Source organism: Xiphophorus couchianus, chromosome 1 (genome assembly GCF_001444195.1).
Source record: "Xiphophorus couchianus chromosome 1, X_couchianus-1.0, whole genome shotgun sequence".
NCBI classification, from domain to species: Eukaryota; Metazoa; Chordata; class Actinopteri; order Cyprinodontiformes; family Poeciliidae; genus Xiphophorus; species Xiphophorus couchianus.
Window position 1 is genome coordinate 18,394,375 of NC_040228.1, and position 21,511 is coordinate 18,415,885.

Genomic DNA, 21,511 nt, shown 5'->3' on the forward strand with positions numbered 1-21,511 from the left:
ATAAACTCTTAAATTTTATTCCAAACCTCACAGAATTCACCATATCTGCTGCTTATATTTTGTAAATAGAAAGCACTCTGAAATATGTAAATTGACCCCCCAGCCCATCCCTCCTATGGTGGCGCCACTGAAAGCAACAAAGGAACTCTAAGTACAGTGCTTTGCTGGTGATTCTCATATGGAGGGAGATCTTTTGGGAGGCAGGAGTAGGGGTTGTATACCATTCATACCCTGGAGTACAGAGTGTCGAAACTGCCTTTGCGGCTCTCCTCCCCCAAGTTACTCAGTTTTTCTTATTTTAAAACTAAATATATTTTTGTGAAATAACCACACTCTAATCACATCAGAAATTGAATCTTGCATTTCTGATTGTAGTCTTTCAGATCCCTTATTTAAATATACGCTTGTTTTCTTTTTATGTGTTGCATTGTGGCACTGTGTATTAAATTCCGTTTTTACTTACTGAATTAAGAATAAATAGGTACTCTCGACCAATAATTAATTCTGTGAATGACAAATTAGTTTTAAGAATCGAAAAGTTTGATTTAACTGAAATGAAATGATTAATCAATCAGTGAATCCATGTCTTGTAATCTTGGCTGAGGCAAATAGCTTACGGTCATACAATACGTCATTGGCTTTCCAGTAGGCTATAGTTGAGAAGGTTATCGAGAAGGCTTTTTTTATTCCAATGTTGGTTGCCAGGTTACGTCGTCTACGCCGTACGTACTTTGAGCTGAGTAGGAGCTACTGCGTTAACGCCCACTTGAGGTATTGCTCTTTTTTTTCTCTCTGCGGAGAGACCGCTCCATTCATAGGGTTGGGCAGGCAGGCAGCAGAAAACGAAGAGTGGAAGAAACACCATCGGTGGAACCGAAAGGATGGTCTCGCGTTGAGCCCACCAGGCCCCCTTAATCCGCGAAATCTTCGCTGGCCATTTTCCCTCCCATTAGGACATACCCCGAATTTAAACCGATACCTTCTCTTCAGGAATGGGACTCAAGTGTCTCGGCTGAATGCTGGCGTTCCCATCCTTGTTTTTTGCAACCTCCCGCGGAAATAGACTGACTTCCTCGTCGCCTGTTCATCTGCTGCTGCCGCAGACCTAGCGCTCGATTCGACTCATTTAGCCCAGACCGTCCACGGACTCGCTGGCTCAGGCATCTGGACACATCGGGGCTGGTCAGTCGTCGTTGGAAAAAAGCAAAACGTGCCTGTGTGTGCTTTTGCTGCCTGTATGATGCCGACACATTTGCGTTTCCGGAGAAGGTCATTCCTTGGGCTTTTATTCCTTTTTTCGCTCTCCACCTCGGTACTATATTTCATCTACTCCGCCCCCGGAATCGGTAAGTAACATGAAATGGGAGGTTTTGTTCTGAATTGGCCGACCGAAGGAGGATGATGAGGATGTGAGGTTGCTTGTATGGGCCGTTAGGTCATGTGTGACAGCTCGACCATGCGTCTCTGCTTAGCTTAGGTATCACACAGTTGATGATGAGACGCGGCTGGATGCTGATCCCATAATATCCATGTACCTGGCCGTGATAATAACAGTGCGACTGATGAGCATGGCTATTATAATCTGGCTGATGTTACTAGGCCTTTTGGCTGGGATCACAGTACTTACAGTGGCCCGATGTCTGGAGACACAGACCAAAATGCAGTATTTTGGCCTTCTTATTAATAACCTTTGATACACGTTTGGAAACCATTAAGTCATCAGCCTCAGCTGTTGTCTGATTGTGTTTGGCAGGGCAAAGATCTGATTAAGAGTGTACATTCTTGAGGCCAAAGTAAATTTCAACCTAGCAATGCATTCCTTACATCATAAGCTGACTGTTAGTCACATGTAGTTGTGTAATATCACATGTCCACAATTTGCCTATTATTAATTCATTAATGTTTCTTTTCTTCTCCTCTGCTTCTTTGTTCCTCTCCTTATTTGTTGCAACACCAGTCATATCACAGCTCTTGAGTCAATTAACCATCTTCCGTTTTTGAAGCATTCCAGTGTACAGCATTGTCCACTTATCTTATCAGCCCAGATACATTAGAGCAGTCATGTTTCTATTTTATATCCTTTCACCAGAGGCGGGTCAAGAAATGTATTTGTGGGTGTGTGGAGCACAACAGGAATATAAATAGTGAAAATGAACGGTAAATGTGAATGACTCATAGAGATAACTAAAAGCAACTCTACCCAACTTACCATATGTATGAGACTGAATCATTGTAAGTAGCAAGATTTGACATATTGCGAAAGGTACTTCTTTCATTGTTTATTCAGGAATATGCTGCATAGTATGCCATTAGAAACAATAATTAGGTCTCAAAGTACTATAGAGCCTTTGGAGAGAAGAAAAGCAGAGATGTAGACTGCATCAACATGCAGTTGTGCAAGTAGTGTTGCTGGATGATCAGTGAAAAAGTTAAAATATTTAAGTTTAGTTTTTCTCATGTCCTGTATGTTTTTCTTGAATCATTCTGCACCAAATTTGATTTTCTTTATTTTAAGGACTATTTTATGCCATTAACTTAAATTGTAAGTAGCACTTAGATTTTGGTCATTTAGCTGTTGATCGCAGATCAGAGCAGATCAAGGAAAACGTGTGTGAACGATGCAACTCTAACTTCAGTATCCCTGCTTAACTTGACTGCTCAAATTCGGTGTTGTAAGAGTTGAGCTCTTGAATTAGTCTTTTTTAAATTCATTTTTACTGTACGTTATTATTTGTGCACAAAATGACTTGTGAGGGTGTCCTGGCCAAGGTGGACATTAGCTCAAAACTATAAGACAGCTAAATCTTAGGAACAAAGACATTGTTTTCCTGTACTTTAACCCTACACCAGTTGGTGATTGACCATATTAAGGGCAGTATTCTGAAGCTAAAACCACTAGTGAGCAGGGCAGTGGCCTGTAGTGATTTTAGACAAGTTAGTGTGTTGCTAAACTCTAACTGGGCAGCCGGTGTTTTGTTGTGGGGATTTAGCATCATCAAACACACATTTATCAAGTTGTAACTGCAATGTTGGGATGTTGTTTCCTGTGGTACACCCACTTATACAAATCCAGATGAAATTGGATTCAGCATGTTTTACATTAAATAAATAGGCCCAGTTACAGAACATGTCATATTTTGAAGAAAGACGTTACTGCCATGTGGTTCTGCATAGAAAAATGGTAAACATCTGTCCTCCACTACTGGACAAAAATTCAATCCAACCCTACAGTTTCATATTTTTTTCCAAAGAAAAGAATCACAAATACTTTGAGATCTTTTAGTTCTAATATTCTCCTCTCCCATCTTCTATATATTTATGACTTGGTCCAGAAAAAATAAAACTTGTTCAGGTATTGAAAAAATATATAATAATAAAACATTGAGGTATTGTGCCTTTAAATCCTGCTATAAAACACAGTATTTTCTGAAATGTCTCATTACTCATTTTAAATTTAGATATTATTCAAATATTCTGTTTAAAAATTGAGGCTCATGTTATGTGATCACATAAATAGTGGAAGTTACTGTTTGCAACTCCACCCTTTAAATTTGTGGGCAGTTGTTCTGTCACCACCAGTATTTTCTAGCTTAAGCTCTGAAATGCTACCCTTTATTAGCACTCACAACTAAAATCTTTCTCTTCTTGCTTTGGTTACACTATTTACAGTTATGGCATCACTTGTCATTTAGTCATGTACTGCTATCATCAAATGGTGTTGACCTATCACCCTCATGCTGCCATTTCTGACACTCCTCTCCCATTGGATAACCTCATGAGGGAGCGTGACATGCAATTCATTGCATTTCACTTTGCATTTAGTGGTCCCCTCTTTACGGGGCTTCTCACCACAACTATTGCCCCTTTGTTATTTGTCTCTAAAGCATGTAGCTTGGCTTTAAATGCATGACTTTTAAAGATGGGAAATGCATTAGCTTCTGTCTTTGAGTCTTAGCCAACCACATTTTAAAAGTGTTATCTTATTACTGTCAAGTAGACAGATTAATGTGAAGTTGAGCATCAGCAATCAGGATGGCTATGCTCTATCATTGTAACTAAAAGTATTGGCATAATCTAAATGAGGAACTCCTCCTTAACATGTCCAACACCATGTACATGTTGATGTTCTCTACTTTGGTAAAGTCCTCAGTTGGAAAAAGGAATCCTGAATGGTCATACCTTAAAAAAATTAGTATTGTCCACTGAAAGCTTGATTGGCGCATCTCTATGCAGGGTTATAGGTATTGAACACTTAGCTCTTTTAAAATGAACAATGAGAAAGGTCATCACTGTTACTCATCAGAATGAGTATTGACTGATTTCTACTTCTTACCATCTGAGGATAATTTAGTCGAATGAGTCAATTTTTAAATGCAGAACATGTCTGACAGTAAACCAGAGTTACTGAGAGTGGCCATTCTGCTAAATACGACAAAAACAAACAAATCAGGAAATGATTGACATATAATCATACCGTCATTTCACTTTTTTTTTTTTTTAGCTTGGGCATTGATGGTGTATGAGAGCTGTACTCGGCCGTATTCATCCTCCATGGTGTTGACTGTTGCAGGGCTTTAATGGACACATGGCCTTTTGGGGATTAGCTTAAAAAGAGTACAAGGACCAGCAGCACCAGTCCATTAATTATACATGGTAACCGGGAACCAAGCAGGTTTTTTTTGCTGCTGTTACTAAATACTGCCATTTAAGTGTGTGTTTTTCTTACAGCAGGGCCTAGCTGGGAAATCATGTGAGGGTTTGGAGAGGAAGCTTAGCAGAAAAAGGACCCAGCCAGAGATATTGATTCACAAACATTAGATGAGGTTTCTGAACTTGTGGTCAGATATGAGTCTTTGAGCAAGTATTTTGCAAAACCAGAATTTGCAGTGCTAAATGGGAATGTTAACAGAAATGCTATGGATGCCAGTAATGCATCTGAGTCTTCCTGAGTAATTGTACAGTGCTTAGTAAAGGCAGCTTGATGCTGATTTGTGCAACTCAGTCATGCTTGTAAAATTCATATTCAATGCAACATTTTGGTGCTATTCTCTTCAAAAACTGAAACAAAGTACAGGGGAAATGGCCAGTTCACAATTGGTCAGAAAATTAATTCAACTATCTAAAGAATTTGTATTTTCCTCCCAGTAACTGGGCAACTTAAAAACATCATAAAAAATGCCAGCAAAGCTATTTCTGAAAAGAGAAACATCCAGATCACAAAAATTGTACTCAACAGTGAAGATCACTGAGAGTGAATAATTTGTTATTTTTTGGAAACACTATTCTTAACAAGAGATTTTGGACAGATGCCAGCTGGGTTATGAAGCATTTTGATCTGGTCTTTGACTTTCTACCTGAGGAATACAACTTTGATGAATTAGATAAGACAGAGGACTAAAGATTAACCAGAATATTTCTCTGATCATACACAAGCCATTATATAAGAATGGAAACATGAATAATCACGCTGAAACCATTTGTGATAAGTATAATAAATTTGTTCATAACTCAAACTGTAATAAATGTTTTGAACTGATACCAGTTGAGGCTGGTATTGCTTCAACTGGTATAGCGCAGAAGGCCCATAAAGCAGCTATATAAATATTATGAAATGCAAATTTAGAGCTCTACAAATTGCCTAAACAGATTTGATGACTATCTGTCCAAATGACTTCATCTGTGCAAACAAAAAGGAGCTAAATATTAGATCATCACCTCCCAACAGCACACCTTAATATGTTGCAATTAATAACGTACCTTGAATCATGTTCTTTTTTTTTATTGGTGTTTGTTTTATTTGGTGTCTGTCCTGCAAGCAGAGGCTTGGTGGGGCTAACTGGTTTGACTGGATCCGTCATAAGTTGGTTATTTCAGTTTGTCCTGGTCCTATTTATGAGCTTCTTCTGTGGAAAACACAAATGATGCTGGTGTACTAGCCATACATAGAGAGTGATGTTGGTTTGTTTGAAGATTATATTTTATCCTGTAGTCCAAGTGCTGACTGTGGTATTTTTTCAGGACAAACTAAATGTTACAAGAGTTTGATTCTTAAAGTGAAATGTGGCCAGTAACTTGTAATATGAGACATTTTAAAGCGGTAACACATGGTTTGTGTCTGTATGACTCTTCATACAGACAGTTTGCTACACTCACAAACGGAACTATTTTAACCCCAACCTTGAGTTCAAACCAGCCTTTGCAGACAAGCCAGGAAAGCTACCTTTGCTAATGGAAAACGACAACTTCACCACATGTAACATGTAGGCACTCTGCATCTTTAAATTCACAACAACACACACTGCCCCTTTCCTGTGTTAAAAGGTAGATTCATTTTTGCTGCATTTAGACTCCAGTTCTGAAGAGCAGAAATGTGTGGCTTGGCAGCAAAGCATGTGGGGCAAGGCCTGTTTGAAAAGCTTTGGTGGTGCACTCACATCTGCTTTGTTCACTTTCGCTGCAGAAAAGGGAGCCATTCAGCCAGGATATGCGCTAGCATCAGGTCTGAACAGAAGGTTCATTTGGTTTACCATGCATAAACGTTAGGAAAAATAAACCGTGACTGTTTTAAATGAACAGGGTGAGCTTGACTTCTGGCTGTGCTTATACTATTATATATTTTTTTCCTCACTGCAAGTCAACAATAGATTGAAAACAGCTTTTTAAACAGTAGTATAGACTAAATAAAAAAAAGTGAACACCACTAAAAGGAAAGATGATATGGGGAGAACGATGAAAGGAATGTATCAAGCTCCTGGTTTGCACATCGGGGAACCCATCCAAAACACCTGAACAGGGCATCCTTTGATACCCAGGTGGCCTCTGTGCAGAATGCCCCAGTTTTATGGCATGGTCCATCTCACTGTTCTTCTTCGCCATCTGCCTCCATCCTTATGTATTCAAATGCACCGTCGCCCCGGCCTCTACGTATGTCACCCCTGAGCACGGATGCTGACTGACGCAGGCCGGGGATGCAGGGCACAGCTGGGCCTTATTGCTGCAGTTTATTTAATTAAAACATGAGAGGATCCCACTGGAGTGAGCGCCAGGGAAGACGTTTCCTCTATTTATAGGTTTGAATGCAGATAAACACATACACGCACACACCCGCACACAGACAATGGCAGATCCAGAGAGTGCAACAAAGACAGGAGAGCAGGTGCTTCTGCTTTGTCACAAGAGACCGGCCTTATCCCCTTGCCTAAATGGCTGCTGTGTGGTGGTTTGTATCTGTCTTTGATACTGTGGATATCTCAGCTTGTATGTATCACTGATTCCTCTGTAGATGCGGATAGCTCTGTGCAGTATAGACCGTGTTTTAGGTGCTGCTTCAGTTCAAATGAAGCAACGGCTGCACAAAGTTACCAAGCATAATAGAGATCCGCCGCGGCTTTAAAGTTGCCACAGAGAATTGTGCATAGCTGTCTCACTGTGGCGAGGTACGCAAACAAATCCTCAGACAAAGCTGTCGCCTCTACTCGACATGTAACAACACTCTATGTCAGCAGTAGTGTAAGCTTTGTTTTTATATGTGTGATGGACTGACTGCGTGTGAGGGGGTTTGTGTGTGGATGGTGTGTTGAACCTTAGCAGCCTATCATCATTGCAATGATACCTAGTGTAATCACGCCTACTCATCCTTTTCTAAGAACTGGTGACTGTGGCTAGGTCAGGTGATTACATGTCTCACAAGTCTGCCAGATGAGAAGCAATGTCTTCCCAGGGTTGAAAATATGCAAATAGAAGGCAGGGGCAAATTAGGTGGAAAAATGTGTAAACCTCAATGCAAATGTTTTCATTTCTATAGAAGATCTTTGACTTTTAATAAGCATTGTATTCTTTTAAGCTGCATGTCTCACAAAACATTTTCTTTGTATTTTCCTGGACTTGGCATTAAGTTTTGTCATGATGTTGCATGTATTTAAATGAGGAGTATTATGTATTTTCCAGGCACATAGTGTCATTTTATGCCACAATCAAGTAAATATTTTACCATCAATTGGTATAAAAATACTGCACATATCAAAAACAACAAAAGAAATTAGATTTTGCATTAAAGTCATATATGAGGCCTTGAAACTGATGCCTTAACAATCTCCTTAAAAACCTCCTACCTTTTCCAAAACTCCCCTTCAGTCAGTCATCACAATAATGCATCTCCACTTGATCCATTGATGCTGTTTACAATTGTTTTTCTGAGCATTGTAGTTTGTTTGATAAGCTCAGCAGTTCCACCAGGTGTCCAAATGGGAACTTGGGTGAATAGGCGGCACACTGTATTGTTTATTCAAACCCATCAATAGGAGATTAAGTAGTTTCTGAAAAAAATTCTGAGTCAAAACAACACTCTGGATATGTTTGATGTAGAATGATATCATAGCATGTTAGAAAGCCCGAAAAAGTTTTATTTTGTATAATACCTACACCTCCTTCTCCTAAAAGAAGAGGGTTGCACAATGTCAGGAAATTATTATGTTAGTGAATGTTGTGATGACCAGATGACTTGCAGTAAATAAATAAATACCTAACTCTACAGTGTTCATGTCTTTTTTGTGATGGGTGCTAGAAAAAGTATTCAGTTATTGATTTAATAAACAGGGGACACAAAAGTGTAATGAAATACCATACAGAAACACAGCTGCCCTGGTCACCAGCTTGGTCACAAATGGCTGTGGGATGGCATTCCATTCTTCAACCAGTTTCTTCATAAGTCAGCCAAAGTGGATATGTTGGTCCCCTTGGTATGAGCAGGACGCTTAAGCTGATCCCTCAAGTGTTCAGTGAGGTTGAGGACAGGCAGGCAGGTTCATTTCTCCTCTCTGCTCCGAAAATCAGAATTTAGTCTATGACAGATCCTGCTCTGTGTGGGCACACACTAACATCTTGGAGAGTAGTGGGGATACGGGACTGCCTCCAGGTTGCAGAATCTCATTTCGATATTTATCTGCAATAAGATTGTCTCCAAAGATAGTAACTTTTTTTTTCAATGAGGGAATGTCACCCCTCACCATCACACTACCTCCACCAAAAGTTGTTTGGTATTGGCAGAAAGGATTTAACAAGTTTTTTTTTTCTTGGATACAATCCACATGCTTAGCTCTCCTGCTCAACCAACAAATAAATTTTAATTGGAAAAATACAAGTTTTCCAATGGAACAAGTGTGTTTGCCATAAGGTACTTTTTATCAAAACAACAAAAAATAAATCAACCACAAATTTCATTTGTGGTAAATTTGTTACTGATATGCATAGCATTGTAAACATACCTAGGTAGCATGTATTGCAGTCCAAGCAATTCTTAGTGGCACTGATATTGTTGTGCTGATAAATTTGTAATATGTTTTGCATATTAAAACATTTTAAAAACATCACAATATAGTAAACACCATACAGTAATTTATTCTAATTTGATGGAATGGTGCTTAATTAATCCCCAAAGCATAATTTCATTATTCCAACATATACAGTTAACACAAAAAGGGTCAATTTAAAATATAAAATAGGAGTCATTATCGGAGTCTTTTTATTGAAGAACTCAATTAGACTTAGAATACATGAATCCGAGGATTTATTTTTCTCTTTAAAAGCAGCTGACAAACTGTTGGAAAGTTACAACTGTAGCAGAGAGGGAGGTTGAAATCATTACAGGCGCAGTTTGGTTATTGTGTTTGTAGCCTGGCAGCAGTCGAGCTGATGATATCTTTTGCGCTCAAGACAACAGCATATGGCGATCTAGATATATAAAGCTAATACAAAAAGTATCGCTTTTAGTGTACAGTCTTGCTCTATGTTTCCAAAAGTAGACTCAAGATTGGTGGTTCTGCTCATTGTAATTAGTTTTCACTCAAATTCAGTTTAATAGAGTTAGCGAATAATTGAAAGTTGAATTTTTTTTTTCATACCCCTCTCTCTCATCTACATAAGTGGATTAATCAGCAGAGTGTAGCAGTAGAAGCCTGTTTTTAATACGCTCAGGCCTCTGCTCTGACACCACTTTTAAAGCCATCTCTGTGAAGTCATGCTACTGTTTTCTTTCCTCAATGTTTCATAGAACTCAGTTTTCCCAGAGGTACTTTCACATGTACAGTAGACACACCTCTCTTTGCTGTCCCTGTGCCTACATACATGATGCTTCACCCACCTCCATGTCTGATTATTCCTTCAGCCACTTCCTGTTCCTTTCCCGGTGTATTCGCGAGTATGGATGCCTCACCTCAGGACAATTTGAATCCTAATTTGTTTAAAAAGTATTATTTGGAAGTGAAAGCAAAGCAAGAGAGTTTTATCAAGATCAGAAAATATGGTTGAGGTGGTGTGCAGCTTAAGAGGAAGTGATGGTGTTTATAAAAGAGCAGGTACTGGCATATTCATGTGGCAGACCTGTTAATTGTTTTATTTTTTAGGAATGAAACAGCCTGTGTTTATGTCACTTGCTAGATATTGAAATAAATCTGTATATGTTGACTACACTACTCCATAAACATTACTAAACGTGGTTTACTGCGGGTTCAGAGTGGAGTAAACTCGGTGCTCCTCAGAAGTTTGCTGGAATCAAACTTTATTGCATTGTTGGCAGTTGCCATAGAGCTAAGTAGAGAGAAGAGTCAGATCCACATGTTTGTGGTAATGGCAGTGTGCGCCTCTGTGCACTGCACTGTGGTGAGAGAGAGTGTCTGCTTTAATGTGCAAGTGTGTGCCAGCCAGAGAATGACACATGCTGTTGTCTGTAGTCCTACTTCTCTGCATTGTGTTTTTTCCACTTTCCTGTCTTTGTGTCTGTTGTGCATATCCATCTCGAGCGCTGAAGGTCCAATGTGGTAAAACTATTGCTTCCTCTTCCTTCCTACTGCTGATTAAATCCCTCCTTGAGCTTGATTCAGTCACTTCATTAAATTGATTTCAATAGATGAGAGGTTTTACTGGTGTTGCTCACTGGTTCAGATATTTTCCATCAGGATGAAAAAATCAACAAAATAATGTGCAATAAAGTGGGAGAAAAGTGAGAACGTACAAAGCTGAATGTCGACTGTCACTGCTTGACTGCTTAAGGTCTGCTGTTTGACATTTTCTCTGCAGTTGCCATGGTTCCCTCAGGACCTGTTCCCAATGAGGACTGACTCCATTTTTATGCAACCACAGAAACATGCCATCCTCGTTCTCATGATGATTTGGTTGGCAGCAGATCCGCCAAGGATACAGTCATTTTGGACAGGGGCATTTCTTTTTGTCACACAACAGTCCCCCGTAAACGTCATAACAGCATGTATAAATAGCTTTAAGCAGTGCTAGATTTGCTCTGTGTTCTACCAGTGACAGCACCAGACAGCCCTTGCCTCCATTATTTAAATAAACACATCAAAATGGTTACTTCTGCTTCCGTCTAGACCCTTTCTGGTTTTGTGCGTGGCTCTGCTGTGATGCTGCAGCCAAGCTTTCCCAAATGCATGAACACAGTACACAGTCATGTGACCCTGAGCATTCTATTCACAAAGGAATTTGGTTAAACATCAATAGAGCAAGAGTCCACTGCCCTGTTCTTCGATTCTCTAATATCCAAATATCTGTATTAGGAGCATTATTTTTTGATGCATGCTTGTCCTATTTTGAGAACTACTTGATCTGGGATTTTTGAGAAAGATGTCACATCACTGCAGTTTCTTTTTTCTACTGTACACCTAATATGACCCCAGATTTACGATGTAAAAGTCATTTGTCAGCACAACTGAGAATCTTGATAACATAATGTTTTTGAAATTCAAAATAAGAGTCTCGAAGATAGAAAATGTGCTCAGCTTAAAGCGCAAACCTTTTACTTTGCAGGTTTATATCAAAATCTTAGATTTACTTTACCAAATCACATTTAACAAACCAAATCACATTTTAACCAAAACTCTGAGTTTACTTATGGGATATCTGTGAAAGGTAGAAATTATCTGTCTTTTTAAAATAAACATTAAAATACAGTTTTACAGAGGAAACACTGTCAAAAGTATCACACATTTATTGTTAGAATAGCAGGGTTTCTTCCTGACCAGAGCTGTGTAAACTGTTCTTTCTCTTTAAAAGTGAACACAAAAATCTTTGTGAAATCCCTGTAAAGTTTTTTTAGTCACACCTTTTTCAGTAGTTTTTAGCATCTCTTTTGAAATCACGCAGGGCATTGATGTGACAGAACCCTTGTTTACTTATTGTTGCTTTCCCATTCTTAGTCGATAATGACAATGCACCAAAGCATTTTCCCCTAACTTTGTTCTTACTTTACCAAAATCAGAAATTGCATTGAACAACATACCTTTTTGATTAGATCAACAGCACTTTCCTTCATTGATGTGCATTTCACTAAGGTGTCCTTCTTTGCATATATTCTGAATTACTTCCTAAGGTTTTACATTGTGTGCTGTACATATAGCTCCATGCAGTCAGCTTCCATCATACTGACTGCATGTTCCTGTAATAAATATCATTTAACCGATACCGCAAACACTGCTGATTCAGAGGCTATCCTCACGCACATAGCAATCATGCTTTTATGTTTTAAACTGCTGTCTGTAAGATGACCCCTATCCAGCCGCTGTAGTCTTGATATTTGACCGTAGACAGATGGCTGAGCTGAGTGTGGAAGAGCTGAGGGGGTGGAGGTGTATCACTGCTTAGACAGAGAGGAGTGAGTCATTTTAGAGGTGGACGTGGGGTCTCGTGTGGAGGCTCTAATCATTTATGTAACCTAATCATCCTGAGGAGATCCCCTCTCTTTGTTAACCCATACTAAGCCTTCCTTTGTTATTGAGATGGTTACCGTGGTTACTTTTTAGTCATGCGTTTGAGGGGTGTCTACAACTGCGGTTTGTGATAAACTGGTGAACGTTACTGATGTTGCTGGTGAGGCAGAATCCAAACACAGTGAGACGATGGAGAACTGCTGACGGTCAGGAATCTTTATTGTGAGGTTTTACACCTAGCCCTCAATAAATGTTCACTGAACAACCTGTCTAATCCTTACTTAGCTTCCCGTGCTCTGAATAAGCACGGGAAGCCTGATGTTTGCAAATCTGCTGAAAGTATAGGTTTCTTTTGAAGCACTATTTGAGCACCTGTACACATGGCAGTTTGCTTCATTTGAAGAAAACACTTTGTCCATTATCAGCGTTTTTCATCTCTACATTGAAGCACCACTCCTCCTTATAATTGAAATCAATGCCTTTGGAATGATAGCCAGGGTTACTCTGAGCATGGGGCAAATGAAATAAAAACTGCATGGTCCAAAAAACAATGTGAAGCTTGAGCAATCTGACAGACAAGTTTAGGCAAGCATTAGTTTTTGATAACAACTTCATGCTTCCTATTGTGTTTTATGTACATGGCTAAGTTGCAAGAACAAGCTTTGGATGTAAATGCATTCCAGTAGATTTAGAAAATGAGAATTAACACTGCATTGTTCTGCTTTTTTTCAACCTATAATTGTCAAAATGAAATAAAGGCTAGTTTTTTACTAAAGTATTCTCTTAACAATCTTTTTCACTTACTGAATCTTTAACTGTCCATGGGCAGGTTACTGGTTCAGGTTTTTAAAAAATATCTGTTTTAAAATGACTACAATTTAAGTATTGCTCTTTTAAGTGTAAAGTTCTTTTATTGAGATGCCTGAGAGAGTGCTGAAGTGTGTTTTCTCTGGCTGTACAGGGCATTAAGTAATGCACTCCTTCCCCATCCCCCATCTGGTTCTGCATGTTGTTGGTCAACTAGCTGAAAGAAACTACTATCCAACAGAGACATTTGGCTTTTTGGTCCCACGTTGAGATCACCACCCAAGGAGCACCACCCAAACTCATAATTTTTATTCTACAGGTAATTCTCCTTGAGAAAGATTTTTTTTAATTTCCAAGAGAAACCTGTTTAAATATACTGAAGAGATAACAGTACTACTAAAACATTATAAAACAAGATTCCTGAAAATATCAAATAAAAGAAATCTGAGCAGCATGTCTGTTAAGGAGCAAATTGCAGGCTGGCTATCTGATAAACTAGCTAATGAATTAGCTAACATTAGTTATTATATTTGCGTTACTTTTTAGGAACAAAATGTCAAAAATGTGCAATATTCTGCATAAAACACACTTGTATACTACCACTAAAATTTGTGGTTTGATTCAGTATTTCCACAAGTCAGTGTTTAAAAAAAATCCTACAGATACAGATGTTACAGACCTCTAATAATCAATCAGCATTATTTTAGTAGCTGTAGGACTAATTGTACTTTTCTTTTAAATAAAAGTGATGTATATATCAAATTTGTGTTTAAATACTGTGATACCGTGGTATTTTACTCATCCTACCATAAAAAACCTCATAATATTTCGTTATGAATATTGTGAGGCTTTCAACTATAACAGTTTTATGTGGACAAACTTGTTTTGGTTGAGTTTTCCTTCGATATCTTAGTTTCCAATCTTTTCCCAAATCCTGACATACTCTGTTATGCTCTGTGAATTTCCTGTGGTGACAAATGCAAACAAATCTGCACAAAAACAACCTACGTAAGAGCTTGATTGGAGGGCTTCTCTGACTAAACCTCAGGAGGGCAGAGCGTAGCCGTGGAAACAGTAGATGTAACATCACTCAACAGTACAGATTGAATTGGTGCTAATGACCTGCACTATACAGAACTAAGGTGTGATGAGAAAAACAGCCACCTCTCCTCACCTTAAACATTTTTGAAAGGCGATGTGAGAATAACTGAAACTGCAAACGCAGATGCATTACTTAGAAAGACAGACATCCTGCATTGTTGTTCTGTGACTTCATACTCCCTCGTTCTTCTGTTATCTTACCTGTTTGGATTTCACTGATTCCTGGAGTTAAATGAAAATATTTGGTACAAGACATGCAGTACGCAGTCTTAACTTGATGGTATCGCTCATGACATTTGAAATTCAAATGGAGATTTGCCTTGGTATCAGTATTTCAAAGAGATAAGGTGTTTGGCTCAACCACATTGCTTTTTGCAAGATGTATTAAGTTGACCAGAAGCACTTAGGCACAGAAGCTATATGGTTGTTTTGCAAAGAGGTAAATTTAATAATCCATTGGGAAGGGCTCGCTCCACTGAGTGTAGCTTCTGTGGCAGTGCGGTATACTAGCTGCCTGCTCTGGCCCATTTGTTCAGTCAGCAGGAGTAACCTCCAGCTGTGAAAAGACCTCATCTTTCTGCCAGGGGGATAGGAATATAAAGGAAGCAGGGGAAAATAGACAGTATGGTATGTGTGGTTGGGAATGGGATTGGGAGGAATGGAGTATAAGCAGGGGGCAGGGTGGTTCATCATGTGGCAGTTGTGTGACTTGTGTGGCTCTTGAGTGTACCTGACACATGTCCTGTTAGCACTCTGCAGGCTGAGCCTCTACAATATTACAAGAATGTCCTGGAGGGCAGCCAACTGCAAAATCAAGCAGAACTGGACAGAAGGGTGTGGCATAAAGCAGGAAAAGATTTGTACAAACAGCCCCTTATTTCCAGGTATTAATTACCTGGGTTTCTTAAAGCAGTGAAGCTTTGGAAACTTATTATACAATTTGAGATCATGTGGATAAACTGGTTTCACCAAAGCTGTTTTTGTGCCATGTTTTGCAATAGAGATAATGAATGAACGAGCTGAGCAAGGTTAAAAGGGCTGGGCCGGTGGATAAAATTCTTGAAAAGAGATATGGAATGAGACAAGATGAGTCATCTACGGAAACAAGTTAACGAAGGGTTTGAATAAATCATAAGTAGAGTTATTGACATGTCGTAGCATACTGCTGATGATTGTTGGAAGTTCCTTCTACCTGCATTTGAATGAACCATGCAGGTGAAACTGAAAAATTCCAGATTGTGGAGAGGCAGTGGAAAACTATCCAGCCTGTTTTCATTAGATTCTCTCAATTTTGTTTTTGATACGTGTAAAAATTTAAATATACTTGACTGACCTTACCTAGATTCAGAATTCAGTCCTTCCAGTGCTGTAAAATGTGAATGTTAAGTCTTATCACTCTGTAAATAGTGCCCTGTTATGGAGGGGTTGTACAAAATAAATCATTAAATAAATTACTTAGTTCATTACAGAGTCGCTGATTTTGTCACAAAGCTGTCCCTGTGTGACATTTGAAATTGTTGTAATAATAATAAAAAAAATAATCAGTTTCTTAAAGTTTACAAATAACAGCTTCAGATGAATAACTTTGAACCAGAACAGTACAGTAGTTGACTCATTAGATCAAGAGTGGCCAACTTCCTGTTACACAAAGGAAATTAGATTGGACTGCTGCCTCAGCCTTTTTATAGAGCACTTTTCAGTAATGGATGCAGATCATAGTTCCAGACATCAATTAAATGGAGCAAAAATATAACAGATTTAAATAAGGTAAATAGTAAGGAAACTAATTGCACATAAAAAGACAAGCAAATAAGTAAAACATTTACTTTTAAAATATAAAAGATGATCGTAACGTCCACTTTCCTAATGTCAGTATATAATTGTTACAATAGGCGCTTTTCCACTGAGTAGTCGCACACTAACCCATTAATGTGCGGTTTGGATCTACCCCAGGCAGTGAACTTCTACATACGCTCTATTCCTCACTATTGTGGGCGGGTCGTGAGCATGCAGCAGCTGTGGTGAACTCTCTCGGTTAGAGGCGCTGTAGTGGAAAAGCGCCTTATGTATTGAATTTTTTTTAAATCACTTTTATACAAGTAGCAGTTCCTTTTTACAAATGTGGATTGTTCAAATTAGGTATCAGTATTCAATACACAAGCTTAGGAGAGAAATAGCATGGAACATTTTTGAAATACTTGGTAGGTTATGTAAAGCTACAATCCTCTGAAACCCACTTTGGCTATTTAATTTTTTCTTTAAGAACTAAGAACTTTTTTTCTTTTTTCCTTTCTCCTCACTATTTTTTAATCCTCACTGTAGTGAATTTGGAGCAGTATTTTGAAACTCAAGACAAGATTAGGTCACATGGTGAACAGTTTTTTGCAATTTATTTGCCAATATCATGGCTAGCAATAATAATAAGACTTCAGTGGTGCACACATATTTTTTTACATCTCACAATCAAGGTCCCAGCATAGAATGTAGGTTAAAGTCGACCCACTTATAGTATCCACCTGATCCACCTCATTAGGATGTAAGGAACCCTCAGGAATAATGAACTGTAAGGGGTAATTTGGTATTGCTAAACAATTGTGTCCAAGTGATGTTAAACAAAGGAATGATCTGCTGGTGCAACCAGAGCACAGGGGCACTATCTTCACCTGATATGAAAAATATATGGAACATAATCCAATGCACATAAAATGTACGGATGACGATTATGACACAGAGGTTAAATCTGTGTCAATCGTCATTTTAAAGCACACATGGCACTCGATTTCTGTGAATTGATTGGTGTAATTTGAAATTACAATTCAATACATATCGGAGAATTTCCTGGTTGTGAGTTTATTGTGGAACTATGATCTGAAAAGGGGTAAAGACTTAAAGATCAAAAGGATGAAACAGAGCAAATGCAGTCTTGATGAGTCACATGGAAAATATGATTTTCTAATTCGAAGCACATGGCACTCGATTATACACATACATATAATTTAGTGGGCTTTACATTATGAATTCACTGATTGGGGAAAAACAAGTTTTTAAAATTCTGATTCTCTGACCACTAATCTGGGGCAATCAAGCTAAAAAAATGGCTACTTTGACAGCATGTTTACATGTTCATCTTTAATTAAGAGATGGTTGTTTCTTCACGATCTTCTACTTGTAATAGCTTTTTTCTTCTTTTTTGTTTTGCAAATATTATCTACATCTGAATTGCATGTTTTGGTGGAAGAAATTACTTTTCAACCATGGTTCAAACCTGCAATTAACACTGGCACGAGTGAGTTAACATTTACACAAATAACTCCCCGCATTTCTCTCTGCAGTCTATTCCACGCTATGTTAATGGATAATAGTTTTTGTCAGGAGAAGAAAGCTTTTTCTAATTCTCCCAGGCTTACACATACATATGTTCACACAGTCTTTCTGTCCCTGTCTCTTCATCTCTCACTTTCCTCCCCTCAGATCTGTTTCCCAGTATTTGCTTGCAGCAGAGTAAAAACAGGGGGCTCTGGCACCACTGTGCCATTTATGTAATTCTCTTCACCATTCCTGGACCTTGTGTTTCTCTGCCATGCAGTTGCTCAGTGGCCATCATGGGAGCATCACACATGCACAAACTGATATGGGCAAACACACATTTAGGACAGCAGAGCGGCAGACGGAGGGGAGAATATGACATATTTTTAAGCTCATGCATATATGGAGGTTTGAAAGTTATAGGATCAAGAGTAACCAAGTCAATTAAAGTGTAATTTTTTTTTATGTGCTTTTATTTTTTTCTTCAATTTTACTTATGTTAATTCAAGCATAGCTATTTTTCTCTTTTGACTGTTGTTTTTTAAATATGCAAATCATTGTTTTCTATTTACATTCCTACGCTTTTTTACATCTCTGAATGCACACCTGTCTCATTATGTAATAGTGGGAGACTGTCTTTCAATGTGTGTCATCAGAGGAATGCACAACAAAGCAGAAGAGACAGGTAGCTAGCACATGCAATGTTGCTGAAATGGCTTAAAAGCAGTAACCCTTTTCACACAGCTCTTGATTCAACTTGCGAGAAAGCATTTTATGCATTTTATGTTGTGAGAACATAACATGCGTTTTGATATGACTGCAGTGCAACAGAAAGTGTCATTTTCTGATTTTGTTTCCTTGCAATGGAAGGTGACTGGAGCTCTGGTAATTTAACAGTGATGAGAGCCTCCTTACTAGAAACTTTCCATGACACACATTTCCATTACAACACACCTCAAGTTGCAAAATACCAGGTTATTGGAGGTTATCAGGCTAATCCCTTTGTCCGTTCTTTGGTGTACATCATTATCAGTGGGAAAAAATGACATTTCAATTGAGTTACACCCAGATGTTAATATATAACAAGTTATTTATTTGCTTAGGAGTTCTCTGTATGGAAACTTAGTCATTTAGTGTCACTGATTAACCCCGAGTCATTCAGTATAGCCTTAAAAAATTCCAAGGCGAAGAAAGAATGAAACCTTTCCAAAGAGAGATGAGACTTAACAGTGCTTCATAGCATGTTGTAAAACATCCATTGAGTCTTGGACATTTTTTCACAGAATGGTCAAAAATAATTGTTTAAGCTCTACAGATGTGTTTTACTCTGTAAATAACTGCCAATAGTTTATTTAACCACTATTCTAGTGAGGTTATTTCTGGTATAGGTTTAAGGCTTCTTTTTTTTAAAAAAAAAAAAGGTTTTATTGGCTCTAGGGGTGTTCATTTGAGAGTGGTCAAACAGGAAAGCGGGCTGTGAGAGAGAGGAAAGACATGCTGCAAAAGTCATCAGGCTGGGACTTGAACCCACAATGGCCATGTCGAGGACTAATGCCTTGGTATTTGGGTGGTGCGCTACCCCCTGCGCCACCGCAGTTTTGTGATTTTTACAACCTAACCAAGGAGATTAGTTTTAATAGTTTTGTTGTATTTTACATTTAAAAAAATTTCACATGAACACCCACTGATCACATGGAATCAGTCTAGAGTCTAGACTGACTGTAGTAATTTGTCTTTTAGTAGGGATCTAACATGAATTTTCTTCTCAAATATTGCAACAATTTGGTTAGTATTTTCTAGGCTTCCAATAAAGGAAGTTGCATCTTTGTGTTGACTACACCACAGTTTATTGTCTGGAAAGTATTTCATAGACAATTTTGGACTGTAATTCTTTGTAAAGGGTCACCACTAATGATAGATTTAGGGCTGTGTATAAACAACTATTTTAGAAACTGAGTTTAAAGTGATGCCACACCTTTGACACATTTGGTGGCATTTCTTTCTGACTCAGTCCATAGCAGCAAATAGCACTTAGCATTCATCAACAGCTCATCAGAGGAAGTAAGAGCGTTGTTCACCACAAATTATCATTTGCTGTTTATTTTTGTGCTAAGTACTAAAACATAATTTATCGAGGCAGATGATTTGTGTAAAGGAATTTTAAAAATCAAGGTTTTCCAATTATTCTATAAATCATTACAGTCTTAGATAGATTAAAAACGTTTTTTGCTAATATCATTCAAGACTAATCAGGTTTTAATCAGGTTTATTTTGCTGCAAGACAATCCAAAGAGTAAAAGCTGCACATTTATTAATAGACATATACCACTGTTCCTGACCTGCTTTCTCGTTTTCAGTGGTTCAAAAAAAAAAAAACTCACTACATTGATCCAGTGGTGCAACTTCCTCAACTTTTCTTGTCAGTGATGTATTTTTACCAACTGGAGTTTCTGCAGCTCATCATCAATCTTCTTCTCTTCTTAACTAATTTAAGAGGACTTCTATATCTCTCAGTCAAAGCATCACTTAAGATTTAATAGTTTGATCACTGGATTTTAAACATGAAACTACATCTGCAGGTCCAGCCAGACTCCACAATTAACTTGTCTTTCTCTTGTTGATGTGCTTCAATGCTAGGCTAACATTAGGATGTTGAGTCTTTATTTTGACTCAAAACACATTTCTGTTCCAGAAAATCACTCAGCATCATAAAAAAGGAACATATATTGTTACAGCTGCTGAAAAGGTCACATGACTTAGATAAGAACCCTCTACAGCCTCTCTCTCTCGCTCGCTCTGTGAACTTTACTGCAGAAACTGAAAATGAGATAATACTTTAAGCTAAATTTCTGGATATAATTGACAGCATACGGGGTGTTATTTATTTACAGTTTTGCAAGGCAAGCACAAGTAAAGACACAGTCGTTATTAAAAATTAGCTGTGCAAAGCATGATTTGCTTTGCGCAGCTGATGTGCTCTACCATGATGAATTACTGTATATGATACATAATGTATCATATTGATACTTTTTTGAAACGAAAAGTATCAATTTAAGGAAGAGAATTGCTCCCTTTTTTTTAACTTTTTGAAACGCATTTATGTTTTTTACAGATGAGCAGAAGAAAGCTTTTCTCAGAGGCCTTCTGATTGCTGTTTTTTGCTGATGGCATGTTGTGTTTTAACTTTAGGGTTTTATTGCCCACACAATTGGACTTCCCTCTATGTTACTCCTGCAGAATTAAGTTGACCTGCAGTGGCAGACATAGTGGAAGAATGTAACCCTTGGTTATGTAATCGCTATCTGCAATCTCACCCTTGTAGGAAAAAAAAATGAGAAAAAAGTAGCTAACTAAATGTATTTGGGCAATATGGCTTTGAGAATGTTAGGTTCACAGTTTATGGACTCCTGTCAGTACTATAACTGTGTTTGTGCGTAGCTTTACTTTGTGAGGTTTGTGGGTGGAGGTAGCTAAAAGCAATGTGATGTTAACCGGCAGTGTGTAATATAAAACTAATTTAGGGAGGGAAGTGCCTACAGTTCTCCCGGATGCTTCAGCTGTTTTACCTTTCAGTGGACTCA

General features: G+C 38.2%; 1 protein-coding gene across 1 annotated transcript in view; it reads left to right on the top strand.

Annotated features, from left to right (window-relative positions):
• Nucleotides 1-599: 599 nt before the first annotated feature.
• b4galt5 (UDP-Gal:betaGlcNAc beta 1,4- galactosyltransferase, polypeptide 5) overlaps nucleotides 600-21,511 on the top strand; it is a 42,684-nt gene continuing 21,772 nt past the window's right edge. Inside the window, exon 1 of the mRNA XM_028016121.1 lies at nucleotides 600-1,346. Within this exon, the coding sequence (XP_027871922.1) occupies nucleotides 1,238-1,346 (109 nt within the window). The 5' untranslated portion in view covers nucleotides 600-1,237. The remainder of the gene's footprint in view (nucleotides 1,347-21,511) is intronic.